An 18,355-nucleotide genomic window follows, 5' to 3' on the forward strand; every position below is an offset into this window, starting at 1 on the left:
CATTTACGCTTCCTCAGAAGAGAGCTTCACAACAAAGGGAGATAATTGCATCTTCACGCCCATAGGGGAGCAAAGCTGGGCTATCAATCACGTGACCACGGATGCCAAATAGTACTTTTCAGGATCACTCTTGCAATTAATAATCCAATCAATGATTTGGTTTTCGTTGCTCAGTGTTGGGAAAGCGACGTATTGCTATCATGACCCACAGTAGGACAGTGGGAAACTGACGAATTATTCCCGAGAACTGCAACTAAACTGATTTCGGTTTCTAGATCGCTTCATTACTTAAATATTTATTACTGCCGCCACGGAAGGAGCGGCCCGTGTGGCTGACATAGGATCTATTTACCAGGCTTGCTAATGGCGAACGAGTTGGAACTTGGTAACGCCAATTTTCACAAAGTCTAAGGAAATTGTGTTTATTAATCATTTAGTAACATAGCACTGAGTGTAGTCATACATCTAGCGGTACATTGCGTCATTGGCGAAGTTATATTTCGGAAATCATATCTAATTAATCAACTCCGGATATCCCGAAGCGGTTGTAGCGAATAGTTGGTTATAACGAATCAAACTGTAGTCCATGGTGTGGTCATGCATGCTGTTGTTTATGTAAATATGGAGCTTATATCGAACTGAAAGGTCTCCTTGGAGTTCGTTATATAAGGGGTTAATTTTTGATAATAAAGACATGTTAAATAAGATTCCCAAGCATTCCTTGCATCCGGATTGTATATAAATCAAATATTGTTAAATATAATGCAACAATTTCCTTCTGTAATTTCCCAATCATCGAAAACCAATCCACGTGCTGTCTTTCCAATCGTCTGGCGTCTCGCCATTGTGTTCAGTATCAGACTATCATGTTAACCAAGAATTTCATGTTAGTCAATGGGATGCGGCAGGTGAGATTGTTGACGATGGTTTTTGACGCCGTTGAAAATTCGTTACATCAGCAGCGGCATCTGCGGGAATATATTTGACATTGAAATGGGAATTAATGTAGATGTTCGATGTACATAATGTATCTTTGTGTTTAAAGGTACATGTTGATTTTTGTGTATGGGAATATTTAAAAGACAATCAAAAACAACCTTCCCATCATTGCGACCGATACTAAGCCACTGTGCTGACTTAGACGGAACATCGTTATTCCCAACAGCGGCCTTCCTATATAAATGTTTGAAGCTGTCTATGTTCTAAAGCCAAGAGCCCATGTCCATACACGGACAGTGTATATTAGTGAGAAACTCGTTGCCTGCCGTGTGATCAGGGTAATTATTACAAGTGACGGGTATATTGATGTACATGTTAAAACCTGAGTTAACTGCTGAAGACAATGGTTGGTTGAGAGACTTGAATCAAATGTACAAGGACCGCCATCTTTCCCGAAGCCAGTCCCACTCTTGGCCAGTTATTTTATGACATTTTATAGTTGAAATATGGGTATATATAATATATTCTCTCTCTCTCTCTCTCTCTCTCTCTCTCTGTCTCAGGAGTCAGCTCACACAGTATACTCGCCTAAGTGTTTTCACTAATTCCACTGGGGATAAACATTGAATATGTATATGAATGGGTGATATGTTTATGTGTAATCTCTAAATGCACCTCTAATGTAGTATGTTTATAGGCTTAAGCGTAAGTGATGTTAGCTGACGGAAACTAAAAACTGCCACAAGTTTTTAACATTAACTCTGATGATATATACGTAAATAAATACAACACAACGCATTGCTGTCATTATAAATATAATTAAGAAGATGCACAGCACACTTGAAAAGCACAATACACACACAGTCACACTTGGGATACCTCATACTCCAGTTCATCTAAGTCTTGCAATTCCTTCTGAATTTTGACTAAGTCTGTTTGCAATCTGCGAATCCGCACTCGCCTCTCGTGCTCAATAATCGTCTTTGTACTTTTCAGTTTAGAGAGGGAACGGTTTTTCACGAAAGCCGAGTCCACGTCACGTGACTGGGCGCCATTTTGATTTTGCACTGAAACATCATCACTGTCAATATCAATAAGAGGGTTATTTGAGTACGAACAATTGAGATTTGTGGAGTTGCTTTGATTAGATATGCTCGGTATGAACAAAGTAGCACCTGTAGATAAAGGACACTCCTCTAAACAGTCCTCATTTTCCTCTATAATTGATGGCTTGGCCCTTGTATTGTTCTTCAACCGACGCACAGTTCTTGGAGATTTTGGCACAAGCGTATTTTCGGAAGTCTTCAACTGTAAATTATTTTTGAAGGATTGTATACACTGCATATCTCTAAATGAGAAAGCAGCTGCAGGTTTGTCTGTTCGTAGTTCTATTGCACTGTCACTTCGTCTTTTGGGATATGATTGTAAGCAACAGCCTTCTGGCAATGTATTTGAAACACTGTCTCCTTGAAGAATATTGGATCTCTTGGAGCATGGAGACAACGGTTTCGGGAGGTTGAGCCTAGGTTTGAGATAATTTGCTGGACCAATGCTAAGACTTCGACTGATCCTGCAAATCTTCTTGAGCGCTGATTCAGTTTTGTCGAAGCTGTTACGTTTTTCCATTGGTTGGCAACTATCCTCCTGTTTAACGGCAGCCGTGACAGCTGGATTCTCCTCAATGTCACATGATACAGATCCACCGTCTGATATCGAACAGCCGCTGGAAAAGTAAATACAGAATACGTACATATACTGATGGAAAGAAGAAATGAACGTGTAGCAATTCAGTAAAACACTCACAGCTGCGTTCAATAACGGTGGAGTGAAATGTATTTTTGGTCACTTGTAGTCAAACAGTCTCCAGTTAGCTACTATCAAATACATGCTTTCAGTGATAGCCGTTCTCTCACTTCTTTCTATCAGTTTATTTTATACCGCAAAGATTTCCAGAGATCGGGCAATACGCCCGAACTTGTCTGAGGGTCGAACAGATTACAGAAAGCAAAGTTACTACACAGCCACCCCCGAACATAACGGAGTCGGAAAACATGAACTCTCCCGGGATTGATAGCAAAATGCTATAATTGCTTCTTTAAATTTGGAACATCGGATATAATGAACTCATTTGAAGGTCCCTTAGAATCCGTCATATCCGGACTTACTTGACTGTACAAAGAAATATGAAATTTCGCCAAAGATAATGCAATTCCTTCATTTTCAAAGATCGCAACACTAATTCAGGAGTCGTCTCTCAAATTGTTATGCTACCCTCAGCTTTAAGACGTATCCAGTTATGAGCCACAGCTGCAGTCGAATGATGGTTACGACACCTGTTGTGCTGATGCTTTGTTCTTGTAAATGACCCTTCTTTCTTGTCTCACCTGAGTAGATCCCCCCTCCTCCGCCGTGTGTCAGGGGTGCCGTCCACGGCCGTCTCCGGCAACATATACAGCAGCTCCTCCGTGAGACGGGGGTAGGGCTCCACCGGCATTTCCAACAAGCGTTCGAGTCGCATCAATTCCTGCTCCAGCTGAAACAGCAAGAGTTCGAATTTGGACCACACAAACCACATAAAATCACTGGGCACGTTATAAGTACGCCACTTTCTCGCAAACTGTTGTTTATGATATAGGGTTCCATAGTTTGCAATAGACTTAGATCCAGACACAAAAGAACAGTTGTACCTAGAAATCAATAAAGCACTACCTGACAAAATATATAACAGTGATATACTCATATATAAAAGTTCATGTTTCATGATACTCATTCATAGAATGGTTGTTGACATCGAGCACGGTTATGACAATAACTGACTGCGTCGCCCAAACACAAAGACATATTAACGTGAAGCATGATACTCTCGTGTTTCAGGAAAAGCACTTTGATATTGATGCAAGTAAGGATATATAAAGTGGCAATTATCTGATTGCTTAGTCAGCACATATAACCGTTCCACGCAGGAGGCTTTCTGAGGCACTCCGTTGGCAAATTATTGGCATGTATGACACAGGTATGTCACACAGAGCCATTGAACGTCAATTTGGCAGATCTAGTGATCTAGCACATCTTGTGAGGCGACAACCCTTTGCTTCGAGTAAAGCTCTGAAAGAACAATGACTTCACAACAGGCATCTGTTCACCAGAACTGCCCGAAACCGGCTAAAATTATTTGGGTTGAAGTCACGAAGGGTCTTCAGACGTCCCTTGTGAACTGCTCATCGTCAGAGACGATGGTGTATGGCTCGACGTCATTGGAATCTGGGGACGTAGCGACGGATCAATTGGTCTGGTGAACGCATATTCTTGCTGTACGTCACAGATGGGCGAATGAGGGTTTGGAGACACAGCGTATACCCCAAGAAACATTGTATCAACAGTCCAGTATGGTGGAGGCTCCGTCATGGTGTGGGGAGAAATATCTTAACTGTAAATTGAACATGGCAACAGTACGAGGCAATCTCAAAGGCGATCGTTACATCCTCAATCCTGTTGTGCCACATGTTGACAATCATGCACATGCCACTCGACCTGTGTTGATGGACGACAAGCTGACTCCATCGTTCTCGTGCTGTGACTGCATTTCTGCAAGGGCACGCTATTGACATGTTGCCTTGTTACACAAAGTCTAATACCTGGTATATTTGTCTCGACCGAATTATTGCTAACTGACAACCCCAGGTGTTGGAAGGTACATGTAAATATATTAACGATGTATTTACGTCGGAATTCTATAGAAGATGACAATTACTGTGAATGTTTCCCTCAAATGACAGTTTTTATTGAATTATACACGTTTCATAGCCATTGCTGTCTTCATCAGGCGCTACCATCGGTGCTCATCGATGATAATTGACCATTTTCCCTTGGAAACACCTGCTTATAGACAATCGTGTATCAGAGACACATGTTATGTATGAAGAGGTTGTATAGAGAAATTTTAACAGTAAAACCTCCCTATCTCGAAATCGTCGCAACCACAGGATGTATATCGAGTAAGCCACAGTTCGAGACAAGCATGATGTTTATAGTAGATCATAGTGATGATCCGGATGCTGCCTGGCCGTCTTGTGTCGATGTATCGAGATGATCTGTCTCGAGTAAACGAGTTTCATGGCTAATATAAATGAAAGCGACAAACCAATTTCCGTAATCATAGTCTCTGCTAACAGTAGAGGCCATTGTATGGCTCCAACTACATCAGAAGTGTTAAAAAATCTCCATATCAAAAGTGATACTAGGTGTGTGCTTAAAGGTGAGTGTATGCTGCCCCACCCGGTAATCAATCCCCAAGGTAATCGCAGGGTAATCAATCCCCAGGGTAATCGCAGGGTAATCAATCCCCAGGGTAATCGCGGGGTAATCAATCCCCAGGGTAATCGCGGGGTAATCAATCCCCAGGGTAATCGCAGGGTAATCAATCCCCAGGGTAATCGCAGGGTAATCAATCCCCAGGGTAATCGCAGGGTAATCAATCCCCAGGGTAATCGCGGGGTAATCAATCCCCAGGGTAATCGCAGGGTAATCAATCCCCAGGGTAATCGCAGGGTAATCAATCCCCAGGGTAATCGCAGGGTAATCAATCCCCAGGGTAATCGCAGGGTAATCAATCCCCAGGGTAATCGCAGGGTAATCAATCCCCAGGGTAATCGCGGGGTAATCAATCCCCAGGGTAATCGCAGGGTAATCAATCCCCAGGGTAATCGCGGGGTAATCAATCCCTAAAGCCCTACATTATGATATAGCATACGCTGTCATCCCGATCATTTTATGGAATAACTGTGGGGTATTAAACTATCATTATGGGAAAAGGAAATGATAATAGAGAATCATGATAAATTATGTATTCTTCTTCATGTACATTAAAAACAAAAAGTGGTCTCTCGGCCCCAAAATAACATTTATTCTCCAGATATAACTCATATTGTGTAAACAAGATCCTGCCATATCCGGATCTCGTTAATTTCGACATTTGATTTATCTTGATCCAAATGCATCAAGTAACTGTTACACCAAATCATATTAATCCACCCCGTACATAGACAAAATACACTCTCTTTTACTCTTTTCAAACTCTGTTCTTCAAACCTCGTGATGTCTGCACCTCCGTCTCCAACACGACGATTACTTGAGCATAGCCAGTCTCCTGATACCACAGCCGACAGTACTGACCGCTTTCAACTCTATCTGATTTCCTGCTTCATGACGGTGACCAAAATTGATATTCGGAGTATTTATAACCGGGCTGTTCCTTTACGAAAATACCAGAAACAAGCTCTTAACAGCTCCAGTGTCTCCGGGGCATGTGGTGAGAGTGGAGCAGAAGGGGTCGGCTTGACTCAAACGATAACCCCGGATTTTCCGGGAATTAAAGATGTCTAATGCCAGCCTTAAGACTGAGATAATAATGGTGGCACTGAATCTCGCGAAGGTTCATTTCAGTCAGACAGTCTTGTGCACTATTATTATTAGAAAAAAGAAATCCGAATAAAAAAAATACCTTGTTATCTTGCTTCTGGTGAGGTTTTACAAAAATATGTACATATTATTTCTTTTATTCTAGCGGTGATATGTACGCCATAAACAAGATTTTCGTCGAACTGCGAGTTTGATTTCGGATTCCACTGAAGAGCGGTATCCCATTTAAGAATATGGACAGACTTAAGGTGCCAATAATCCGGTCTTATGCGCTTCAGTGTTCTTGCATCTATTGAAGTAGTAGTAATAATAATAATACTAACAATAATAGTGAACCGTTTCAACAGTTTAAGGTGCTCTCATATAACTAGATTACTGTGTCATTCCGTCAAAGGCTCTGTATTCAGATTGCTTTCCCGACTCCCTGGGGAGTATACTTCCCTAGTGTCTCATAGGTACAAGTACATGTACATTTTGTATTGCTTTACCACCTCATCCTTGATGTTTGGCGAACTGGGTGAATGTTCACTATGAATCCTTACAAAGAAACCTCAGTGATACCTACTCAATGGGGTCAAACATGAATTGTACATTCTAAACGCGCACATGCCCAGTGGAATACAAGGATCTGTATGCATGTGACCCCGTTTAACCAGACACTCAGCTTTTCTGAAAATTACTTAAAGAAGAAGTACGTACACGTATGTTCAAAAGACATTACTTCATAAACAATTACTCGTTTATCCGGATATCTGTTAATCCGGACAACCGGACAGACGACCGTGCCGCCCGGATTAGAGGGCTTTCATTTAAAGAAATTTATCAACACAATCTCTTGGTGAAAGGTGCAATAAGCACATAATATGGTTTAGGTAATACAGTTCAGTTTATCACTTGACCAGCTAGGCCATTCAAAATAATTTCTGTAATTCTCATCTCAAGGTATAGGAAGCGGTCGACCTGTCGGTCGGATGAAAATAACAACCATAAAGTAATGGCTTTGGTTAAAAATACAACTGATAAGTCTGTTGTTTAAGATGTGCAAAGATGACAAAATTATGTCCCAAGTGAATCTGTATCGATGAGCTTTAATTACAAGAAAGAAAACAAAAGCAATAGACAGTGATACTGTACCTCTCAGTTGAATTTATATTGTTTGATTTTCAATCGACAATATCTTACGTCAGCAGTATTATATCCAAACATGAACTGCACTTAGTCGGAACTCAAATACTTCTACATGGTTATAAGTTTTAAAATATTTGATTAAAAATTAGAAAAATTCTAAAACACTCGCATAATACGGGGACATCATTGTAGGGGCAATATGGTTGCAATTTCATTTCTAAGCCCAGTCTTCATTGAACCAATTTACTTTTACACAACATTACCCAGCCACAGATCACTTTTCACAACACTGTTGCAGGAATGAGGACCACCGGAAAATGAAAACTCACCTGTTTGAAAATACAACGTTTCGGGTCCTTTTCATTGCTATTTTGCTTTTAACGTCCAATAGAATTTGTTTCTGGGTGATCGAGACAGCCTATTTTCTGGGTTTGACGTTTCATATTTTGAAATTAACTTGAAATAACAATTAATCATGACATCTGATTAAGTTATTCTTGTATCAACCAACCCAAAGTGAAGTTGCTTGATATTTACATCTGACCTTACTTAGTCTCTCAACTGTTCTAATGTTGATGAACAAAACAGATCACTGCAGGAGTGTAGCAGACAAGACGTAGAACAGATACCAGCAGACCCCTGTTTGTCGATGCTGAAATGATTGAACCAATATAAAGGCCATAAGTCATATATTACTAACTCTATTACGAAACGTCGCAGAGTTAATGGAAGTTCCTATTCCAGTGTGTATAACGAAATGTGATTTTAATCCATTAAGCCTACGCTGGGTCATTCAAGTCTCTGGTCACGACATGAAGCGAGGTGGGCGGACAACGCACTGGCCATTAATCATCTCCGTCTGTGTTTGGAGGCTCAATCAGAGATAATACATAGACAATAATTAAAGATATGACATTACGATTTCAGGACGTTGTGCTTATGAACACGTTGTGTTTATGTGAATAAATATTTTTCGTCTATTTCTTTGTGGCTTTGGGTTTGCCTTGTGGTTAAAGCGTTTGCTTGGACCCGAAGCCGAGGACGCGAGTTTGTTACCTCATATACAATGTGTAAAGCCCATTTCTGCGTTTTAGTAATAGTTCCATTTTTAAACGTAATAATGACGTCACGCTATTGTCCTTGTAGTTGATCCTGAGTCGAGGAATTCATTTGCCATTCCGAACGTGCATTTTATACAATAACTACTGATGAAACTATAGGTCATCGTGCAAAATCATACAGAAATCATACATCAGCCAAAGGATGGTTAAAGTCAAAGAAACCTCTCAAATCTCTTCCTGCCGGATGTATAGAATCAACAGATTCGCATGAATTCTCCATTCTCAAAGCGATCTCAGCCCTTCAAGAAACCCATAAATAATACAATGTTATTGTTCCAGATGCAAAGAGTGGGTGAGTTTTTAATCACTGTGTTACAGAATTGCCCTTCCATATTAGTAAGTAAGTGAGTTTGGTTTTTACGCCGCTTTTAGCAATATCAGGGCGGGGGGCACCACACCTGGACTTCACACATTGTACCCAGGGGCCTTCGGCGTTACCGGCGAACGCTGAAACCCCTTCCATATCAAGTGTGCTTAGGATATTGATATTAGTAACATTGACAAAACATATCGAGAGTATATTAAGAGTCAATCATACTATTGTAAAATCAGTATTTGTTCAAAACAAACATCAAAGCATAATGCCTCTCTAGCTTTGCATAAAACTGTATTTGGAGTTGATGAAAAACCATGAGAATCGTCAACGCGTCAAATATGATTTTTGTTTAGGTTAAGAATAAATAAGTAAAACATCGGCATTTCGGTTTAATATCAACACTGCGTTTGTCTCGAAGTACGGTAAACTTAATATATACAGAACAAAATAGGAATCATGAATATTTATTTGTATATTTTCATGAAATTGTGTGCTCGATCTTCACCACAAAAGAATTCACATTCCCCCAAATATTCACATCTTTGTTCAGTATATATTTTACAAGATTTCCAGTTAACGAGGTACCACTATACTTTTTTATGTTCATTTTACCAAGTACATGTTGTACCTACGCTACTCACGCGCTCTAATTGGCATATGTTATTTATACATGTACAGTCAACTACGGTTATAACGAACTCAAAGGGACCACTAATTTTAGCTCGTTTTAACCGTAGTTCGTTATAAGCATATATACAGAAACGACCGAGACGTCGAAATATGTTCGTTCTATCCGTCATAAGCGTGTTACCTTGTTTCCTGTACATGCATATATGTCAATATTTTTGTGTTTTAGGTTTTACCTATCTCATTAACGTCATGCTTACAGCAAAACATCTTGACACATCCTGAAAATGACGACTCAAAAGAAGCCGACATATTTCTCAACCCGCACAAATCATTAACACTGCAGCATTTCACTACATCCGACTGTGTCATGGTAAGAAGCATCATATAAATCCAAATCAAATTACACGTTGTCCATTGGACAGACTAATTACATGGTAGAGTACAGCCATTGGATAGATGCTTGAAGGAAAGGAAGACGAAACCATTGAAGACTAATGCCTTGAAGGTGAATTTTCTTTCTAATGTCGCTTTAAGGGTAAAATGCTGAAAAGATAAAGGCTGTCAAATATAGATTCTTTGACCTACTGTCAAGTCCCAGGGACACGTAAGACTACAGCCCCCGGACAGGGCACACATAACACGTTGGTGACTGTAGGGCTTTTTTCACTGTGACAAAAATTATCATTTTGCTTTATCGGAAAACAAATCATCACCCATGATAGTTTCTAACAGGAGTAATGTGGTTCAAATAATGTTGTTGTTTGTTGTTTGACACCGCACTCAACAATATCCCAGCTATATGACGGCGGTCTGTAAATAATCGAGTCTGGACCACACAACCCCAATGACATCACGAGCATCAATCAGTTGGGATACGATGACATGACCAAGGCAGCGAACCAAGGCCACCCGATCCCATTAGTCGCCTCTTTCGACAAGCAAAGCCGCCTCTGACAGCAAGCATGGCTTTGGGTTGCGAAAGACCTATTCTCTTTACGGAGTTTCAAATGTCTCGATTCACATTAAAAATAAAATTAATACAGAACTCCGGGAGTGTTACTTGATAAGCGATCTTATGACAATAGCCTAGATCATGATGTAAGTCAATACATGCAGGTTTGTTTGGGATTTCTGGTTTGTGTTTTTTGTGTTTCGGGGATGGGTGAGGATTGAGTTCAATTTGTTCAAAATGTTATGATCTGTTTGTATGATCTGTTTCATAACGCATTTTAAAGTGACATTCAATCGTATTGGAAATGAGATGAGAAAGTGATTATGTGTTTGTTTCGGCTTCAGCAAAGTTCGGGATGACCGAAAATGGGCTTCAGACATGTTACCAGCCTATGTATCCAGCCCAGATCTTCGTTCACCACTGTCTTGCGAGTAAGAGACAGAATATCTTTTCGGTCACAGCTTTAATAATGAACACTAAAATACTATTGAAAGAACAACTCACTCACTCTTCCCACTAAGCTAAAGGAACAGAATTAAAATGAGACGATGTCATTTCTATTTCCCATTTATCCTGAACTCCCACCAGGATCACCCATCACCGAATGAAACCAAGCGTGAAATCAGACTGAGACTTGGGCAGTGTGTTGATGGCAAATATTCATCAGACGAGGCTACCACAGGGTCCAGACAGATCGAGTCCGGTATTTACCTCAATCATCTCGCGCTTGTACACCCGGTTCTGTACTTCCGCCCGGTAGTAGATCTCCTTCCGGTCGTCAAACACGAACCGCCTTGTGTTGGCCTCTACAAGGATGCCGGAGGACGCGATCACCGGGTTCCCCTTGGACGACACGATCACATAGATCTGACAATAGGGAAAACACACAGTTAGTTCACTGAAATAAATTAGTCAAGTGTTAAGTGACCGACCATCTGATATTCTGGGGGTGGGGTTGGGGGGTGGGGTTGGGGGGTGGGGTGGGGTTGGGAGGTGGGGGGAGTGGGCAAGCTGGGCTTTTGTATCGAGATTAGATATTTTCAGCTTCAGCTGCAAAACCACCTATTTTTTTATATTTAAAACTGCGAGCCTGAATTTTTGTTAGGAAAAACACATTACAACAATGCAACTTTTTGTGGCTGGTCAAATTCATTTTTTCAAAGGTCTGAAGCATAACTCTTTTATTCAAGAATTTTCAGGGACAATTTTTTTTTTTTCGATAAAATCCCAGGCCCCAACTCAGCCCTTTCCCCGACATGTTATCCTGCCTGAGATGGGATACACAATTCACAAAATTTATTGTTTATCTGATCAGCACCTTAAAATAACGATGACTTTTTAAAACTACTTTGTTATTCTTCAGTTGATGTATCACGTGAATATGTAATACATACTACTCAAAAGAACTTAAAGAACACCCAATTCTTTCATGTCACTATAGTTGATCCGTGAAGATCCGGGATAGAATATGTCTTCAGCAACCCATGCTTGCCGTAAAAGCGACTATGACGACTACAGCTGGATTATTGCTGAGTACGGCGTTAAACAACAAACAAACAAACACATGTTACTTAGTTTATCTGTGATGCAATGACAGGTAAGTTCTTTTAAGAAGTATATATGATGCAGAAAACTTTCATTTCAGCAAATATGTGAATTTCTTAGTCGGCCATAGTAATATGTATATCAGCAGGAGTGAAAGGCATGACAATGGGGTGACTGGATTATTTTTAAAATGAATCTGTTATACAATTTGAAACGCAATTTACAGGCGGAGCCCAGTCGAACAGAAGCTGGACTTTTAAATGTTAGACAAAGTCAATCATTCCACTGTCTCCGCTCAATTTTTAATTCAATCAATAAATACTGGTTCCCTGAATTGTGTATGATCTCGGCTCATTTAGTTTCCTGTATTAATGTTTTTAAGTTGAATTGCTCCTTCCGAGCCACGACTCCCGAGGCTCCAGCGGTCTCACCTTGGGAACAAAGAGTAAACACAGCGTAACTGTAGTGGAGAGGAACATGAGAGATGACTCCATAGCGTAGGCGAGTGTGGGCTGGTTGGAGAGGATGTTGGACAGCACAACGACGCTGATGCTCATGATGACGACGTTGTACACGTTCATGCCGATGTACTGCGAGTCGTTGAGGGCGGGTATCTTGACGTTCCGGGTTTCCCAGGCCATGTACACCCCGAAGATGAGAAGCAAGCCCTTGTAGGCGTAGAATCCCCCCATCCACTTCTCCAGGTGGTGGGAGTGACACGTGGTAAGCTGGTGGAGGTACAGAAGATCTTCGTCATCCTGGGATGCCTGCAACATGAGTGAGTGAGTGAGTGAGTGAGTGAGTGATAGTGAGTAAGTGAGTGAGCGAGAGAGAAAGATGGAGATGATGATGATGATGATGATGATGACGACGGGGGTGAGTGAGTTTCTCATTTTCCGCCCCTTTCTGGATTTAATGATAACCAGGGGATGTAACTCTGACTCTAACCTATTTCAGTGACATGCCTTTTGTTGTTTGGTGTCCTCTATGTGCTTCCGGTTTAGATAGGAATCCGACATGTGCATAGACGACAATATAGCACTGAAGCAAGGAGCTTTAGTATTCATACATAGACATGCTAAATAGGAGATCGCTTTGGTGAGTGAATACAGCATCTTGTTATGTCATAGGTTGTCAGCTTGGTGTGGGAGGAAGGCCCGAAATAATGTAGGCTTTAGACGTTGACCTTTTTGATGAAACCAACGAGCACGGGCATGATGCTGACAAACCTAGAAATATAATCAGGGCGCACCGGGATTCGAACCCACGAATATAAACTTTGGACCTCAGAAGAGATGCGAAACACAGCGAATCGCGGCGCCTTAGACAGACAACTGGGTCATGCATCCTGGATTAATAGTGGGTACAGTATAACACTAATAGAGAGAGATGATCATCAAATGAGATCAGTAATCTGCAATCGTTGAAGCCATCCGATTCCCATGTTACACACTGTAGCTATGTAGATTAATATAATGAAATATGGATCCCTGACAAGCTTTACTACACCACGGGGTTATTTTTGTTTCTTTTTATTTGTTTTATTCGTGAGAGAATTCCATTCGTTACTATTAGCCAAATCAGACAGTTCACGTATGGATCGAACATGCGCTACATGTCCACAGTATTTTACTTCTGTGCACGCTAAAAAACTGAAAAGCATAATCATGTGGATTTTGCAGACAATATCACATTATAACTATCAATCTCTCCTCTGATACTACCTCTTTCCAAAGAGCAACGTACTTATCAAAGGAAGCAGCCAGACAACCAGCGGAAGCCATGTGCCAATTTGCCAGGTGTTGATATTTATAATCGTCGCCTTTTCGTCTAGTGGAAGACATTTCTACACAAATATTGGCGCATGTTCCACAAGCTCATCCCGAGAGTCTAAAGGAGGGGTTTGTTTGTAATAGCCATTGAGTGATCTGGTCATCACTGACAGCACTCGGGCCAAGCACGTGAATCTCACGACGGTGGCTTTCATGTCCAAGAAGGTCATTTAGATTTCTAAATTGGCTTTATTGGCAAAAAATCTAAAACGAAATAAGGATGTTGACACAATTCCAGCCCCCAACTCAGAGCGACCTAGGAGTGAGCCCTTGACGTAATGGACCCCTAATCGGAGGCACCAAGAGTCGGGAGCCAAACTGAAATCAATTTGTAGGATTCAACTCTTGGCGTTTCAGTGCTGATTAAATCTTAAGCCGTGGTTGAGCAAACACTGTTAGAGTAAAAAGTGTTTTGAAACTCTCTTGTGAGACATCCGCCTCTCAGTGGCACCTGGTGCTGTAAACGGTGATAGTAGACGGTTTACTAGACAAAACCCCACATTGTCTACGGGTCAATGGACGGGAGAGTGCTGTGAGTAACTGTACTGTTCTCAAGATGGACATGTCGAATTCTTTTTTCGGACGTTTACACGTCGCATTTGTTCGCATCTGTCCAAATATCGTTAGATTTGAAATGGTATTTTTTTTGTTCTGATATACACAAGAAATGTAATCGTAAGAACCTAGAGTATATTGAAAGTTCGATTTTCTATTATACAACACTTGGCAGTACATGCTTGAAAGTGAGTGCACTATATTCTTATATGTGGAGGCGTATGATATAGCCTAAGGCTTATAGTTAGCACGCTATTGGGTCGTTTTCTAAATTTTGTTTACAGCTGGTTATGTTCGAGTGAGTGAGGGTATTAGTGCACCATTTCAGTACTGTTCTTTCTATTTCGCCGAGTCAGCTTAATGTGGTTGAGAGACCAAAGTGATGCAGGTTATTTTTAACTTTGGCGAAACCAAACAGTACGAGCTGACATGCCAAGACTCACAATTAGGTTGAATGTTTGATCAGCGGATCCTTACATGGCTAAGGGATGCAACTCATTGTGATCGACAAGTATATATACAGTCCCGTATTTATTTGGTTTCATGACACGAGACCAGGCATGTTCTGGCCAATATACTCATTCGCAATGAATACTTACCTATTAAACATAAAAAAATATTAAACTTCAACAGATTAATACTTATAAAAACATGGACAGGATCAACAAAAATAATCAAGCAGTTTTGAAATACAAAAGTATACAAACTGTTAATTTTGTTATTACTTATATGTACAGCATCGATGGTACAATTAACAAACAGGACCTGGTTAATATACTACTCAAAAGACGTTAAGGACTACCCGATTCTTTCATATTACTATTGGTGTTATGTCATGCCATGACAGATTAACAAAATGTAGTAATAGGAAAAAAGAAGGTGGTCTTTAACTTCTTTTGAGTAGAATACATAAATTGGATTTAAGTTACAGCTATGGAACTTCCAGCTCAATAGGGTTAAATGGAGAGAACGCAAAGTCTGGCTAGGGAGCTGTGCTTGTAGAATGGTGTATATGTATGGCCAGTTTAATGCAGGATCTAACTGTCTGGGGCGCGCTGCCTAAATGGACAGAACATGTTCTGTACGTCGTATACATTACGTTCTGTGCACATTATGTAACAGCGTACATGTCCCGATGAATGTTTCGGTAATCTTCGTGAATGTCCCTTGAACCATGCAGACTGGAAATAATCGATTCATTTGGGCCATTCATGATGCGTATTGTCAGCCACGCAATCATCTTTAGGCCATTTTGCTGAATACGTATAGTAGGCTTGAAGTGTTATGTTCTGGTGTAAGTGCAGAAAGGTCAGAGAGGTTTTGATCAAAATGAGGTTGATTCAGGACCTTCAATGATATTCCATAAAGCTTACAAACATCATTCTACACGCATACTGGGCTTTGTCAGACTAATGTGTGTTTAATGAGAGGCAGACATCAAGAACTTGGTACGATCTGAAACAGCCTATAAGTGCTTTTGGTTGATGAGAAGTGTTATAAGTTTTCTGCTGCTCGAAGTTTAGGTATAATTATTATCATTCGTGAAAAATGCGATTAGGTTTAAGTAAAGATAGATGTATAAATATTACATATGTCACGTTAAGGTGTCAAAGATGTTGGGTATAACGAAAAGTCATATATAACATGAAAGTCGTGTGTATTAAACAAAAAAATGAGGGTATAACGAGAAAAAAGGTTGTAACGAAACGTCGGGTGTTAAGTGTGTGTGTGTGTGTGTGTTTGTGTGTGCGTGCGTGCGTGCGCGCGCGCGCGCCTGTACTAGTCCGGACTAATGTCGATTTTATAGTGCAGGCCCGGCTGAGATACCATGACGCAGTTTAACATGATAACATGACTCCGAGCCGAGCAGTCTTTGTTTTTAGCCCTAAATGCCGAGCACCAGGCAGGGTAAACGTCTTTAAACGTCTTTTGGTGTGTGTGTGTTTGTTTGTTTCATGTTGTAACTCAGCAATATTCCAGCTGTATGACGGCGGTCTGTAAACAATCGAGTCTGGACCAAACAATCCAGTGCCTGACATCATGAGCATCGATCCACGCATTTGGGATACGATGACGTGCATCAACCAAGTCAGCGACCCTGACCACCCAACCCCGTTCGTCGCCTTTTACGACAAGCATAGTCGCCTTTTTCGGCAAGCATTGTTGCTGAAGACCTATCCTACCCCGGGTCTCTTTTGGGATGACGCCGCCGGGGACCGCATGCTCGACCTGTATCACGGCGGCCGGTCATTAATCGAATCTGGACCAGACAAACCAAGACTGAAACCATTTACAAACGATCCACGGCATCGAGGCACGATGACTCAAGAGGTAGAACTTGAACCATTCCAGTAGGCTCTTCTGAATGTGTCAGTTGATATTATACGCTCTTTCGTAGATAAGGACGTACCTCTTGTGTAAGGTTGGTGATTCGCCGCTCCATAGGGTCCACCAGCACCCAAACAAATACAATCGCAGAGTCCACTATCAGCAGGGCTCCAATGATGAACAACAGGTGCTTATCCTGAAGCAGCTGAAACATTTATAACACAGTGCCCAATACAACAACATTCCCACTTCAACAACATTCCAAACGTTCCAAAACAGCAAACTTCCCAACTCAACATTTGTTTGTTTGTTTGTTGTTTAACGTCGCACTCAGAAGTATTCCAGCCTCTGGACCAGACAATCCAGTGATTGACATCATGAACATCGGTCCACGCAGTTTGGATACGATGACATGTATCAACCAAGTCAGCGAGTCTGACCACCCGATCCCGTTAGTCGCCTTTTAAAGCAAACATGGGTTGCTGAAGACCCCGGATCCCTATTCTACACCGGATCTTCACGGGACGTCTCATTACAGAATAGAGGTCTCTGAATATTTGCGTGAATGATTATTACGCTTATTATTATTTTTTTCAATACCATGGCGGTGTAGACCGAGAATAAGTTCTACATATTGTATCAGTAGGGATCGAACCCGGACTTTTTATCGCAATGACCTAACGCTGTGTCCGGCGAACCCGAACCATCCACAAGAAATCCTTTCTTTGTTTCTGAATATTTTACATAAAACGAAACACGATATTCATGAGTGCATACTGTTTTATGCCACAGGGAGCTTTTAGAGATATACCGATGCCATATCAAAAATCTGATCTGTTCCAGGTGAGTCCAGTGGTTGTTATCAAGAGCAAACACCAAGGCAACACACTTTGACCACCCGATCCTCAAAAAAATAAGTCAGGACAACAAACATGGGGTACCCGATACCTTTTCTTTCGAACACATTTCCAACATGGTACTAGCAGGTTCCAAGTTAACCTGCATATGTTATTTAGTATTTTGTTGACACTCCAGGGAATGCAATTTATTAACAATAAGAACCCAATCATCATAGTGAGTGAGACTTATCTTATCGAAGTCGTGTCAGACACTCGACTCTGTCGGGTGAAATTAAGGCTTTACCTTGCTCTTAACGAGTCCACTGTTGGCCCGTGTGAAGATCTGGTGCACTCTGTAGGTCTTGGCAAACATGGCACCGAATGCTAGGGAAAAGCCGGCAGCTAGGAGGAAGGCTCGTGTCTGAAGACAAAAACACGTCATTGGTAAGTTCAGGGATCTGAGGTATCTGAAGATTTGAAAGTCAATACAAACACAATTTAATCTTTAAAAGAAAAAACACGTCTTTTAAGCCGGAAGTGTCGCTTGCCATCGCTGAAGGTTGCCATCTGCGTGAAACCAGCGAGCTCGGTAAGGTGCTGACAGACCAAGGATAATGATTAGACGAATATAGGATTTCTACTCACGACCGTCGGATCCATGCGTGGCTAAGGGACACAACTATGCATGGCTGTTAGTGTTGCCTTAAACCAGCCGACCACTCGTGACACCATTGACAAAACCAAAGCTGCAC

At 41.2% G+C, this 18,355-nt stretch overlaps 1 protein-coding gene across 1 annotated transcript in view; it reads right to left on the reverse strand.

The window, feature by feature from the left end:
• Positions 1-1,774: 1,774 nt before the first annotated feature.
• LOC124139862 (gamma-aminobutyric acid type B receptor subunit 2-like) overlaps positions 1,775-18,355 on the reverse strand; it is a 161,156-nt gene continuing 144,575 nt past the window's right edge. Inside the window, exons 12-17 of the mRNA XM_048388273.1 lie at positions 17,908-18,024; positions 16,847-16,969; positions 12,481-12,816; positions 11,216-11,371; positions 3,324-3,472; positions 1,775-2,662 (exon numbers count right to left, since the gene is read on the reverse strand). Of these exons, the coding sequence (XP_048244230.1) occupies positions 1,804-2,662; positions 3,324-3,472; positions 11,216-11,371; positions 12,481-12,816; positions 16,847-16,969; positions 17,908-18,024 (1,740 nt within the window). The 3' untranslated portion in view covers positions 1,775-1,803. The remainder of the gene's footprint in view (positions 2,663-3,323; positions 3,473-11,215; positions 11,372-12,480; positions 12,817-16,846; positions 16,970-17,907; positions 18,025-18,355) is intronic.

This window comes from Haliotis rufescens, unplaced genomic scaffold (assembly GCF_023055435.1).
Source record: "Haliotis rufescens isolate VD_foot unplaced genomic scaffold, xgHalRufe1.0.p SCAF_7, whole genome shotgun sequence".
NCBI classification, from domain to species: domain Eukaryota; kingdom Metazoa; phylum Mollusca; class Gastropoda; order Lepetellida; family Haliotidae; genus Haliotis; species Haliotis rufescens.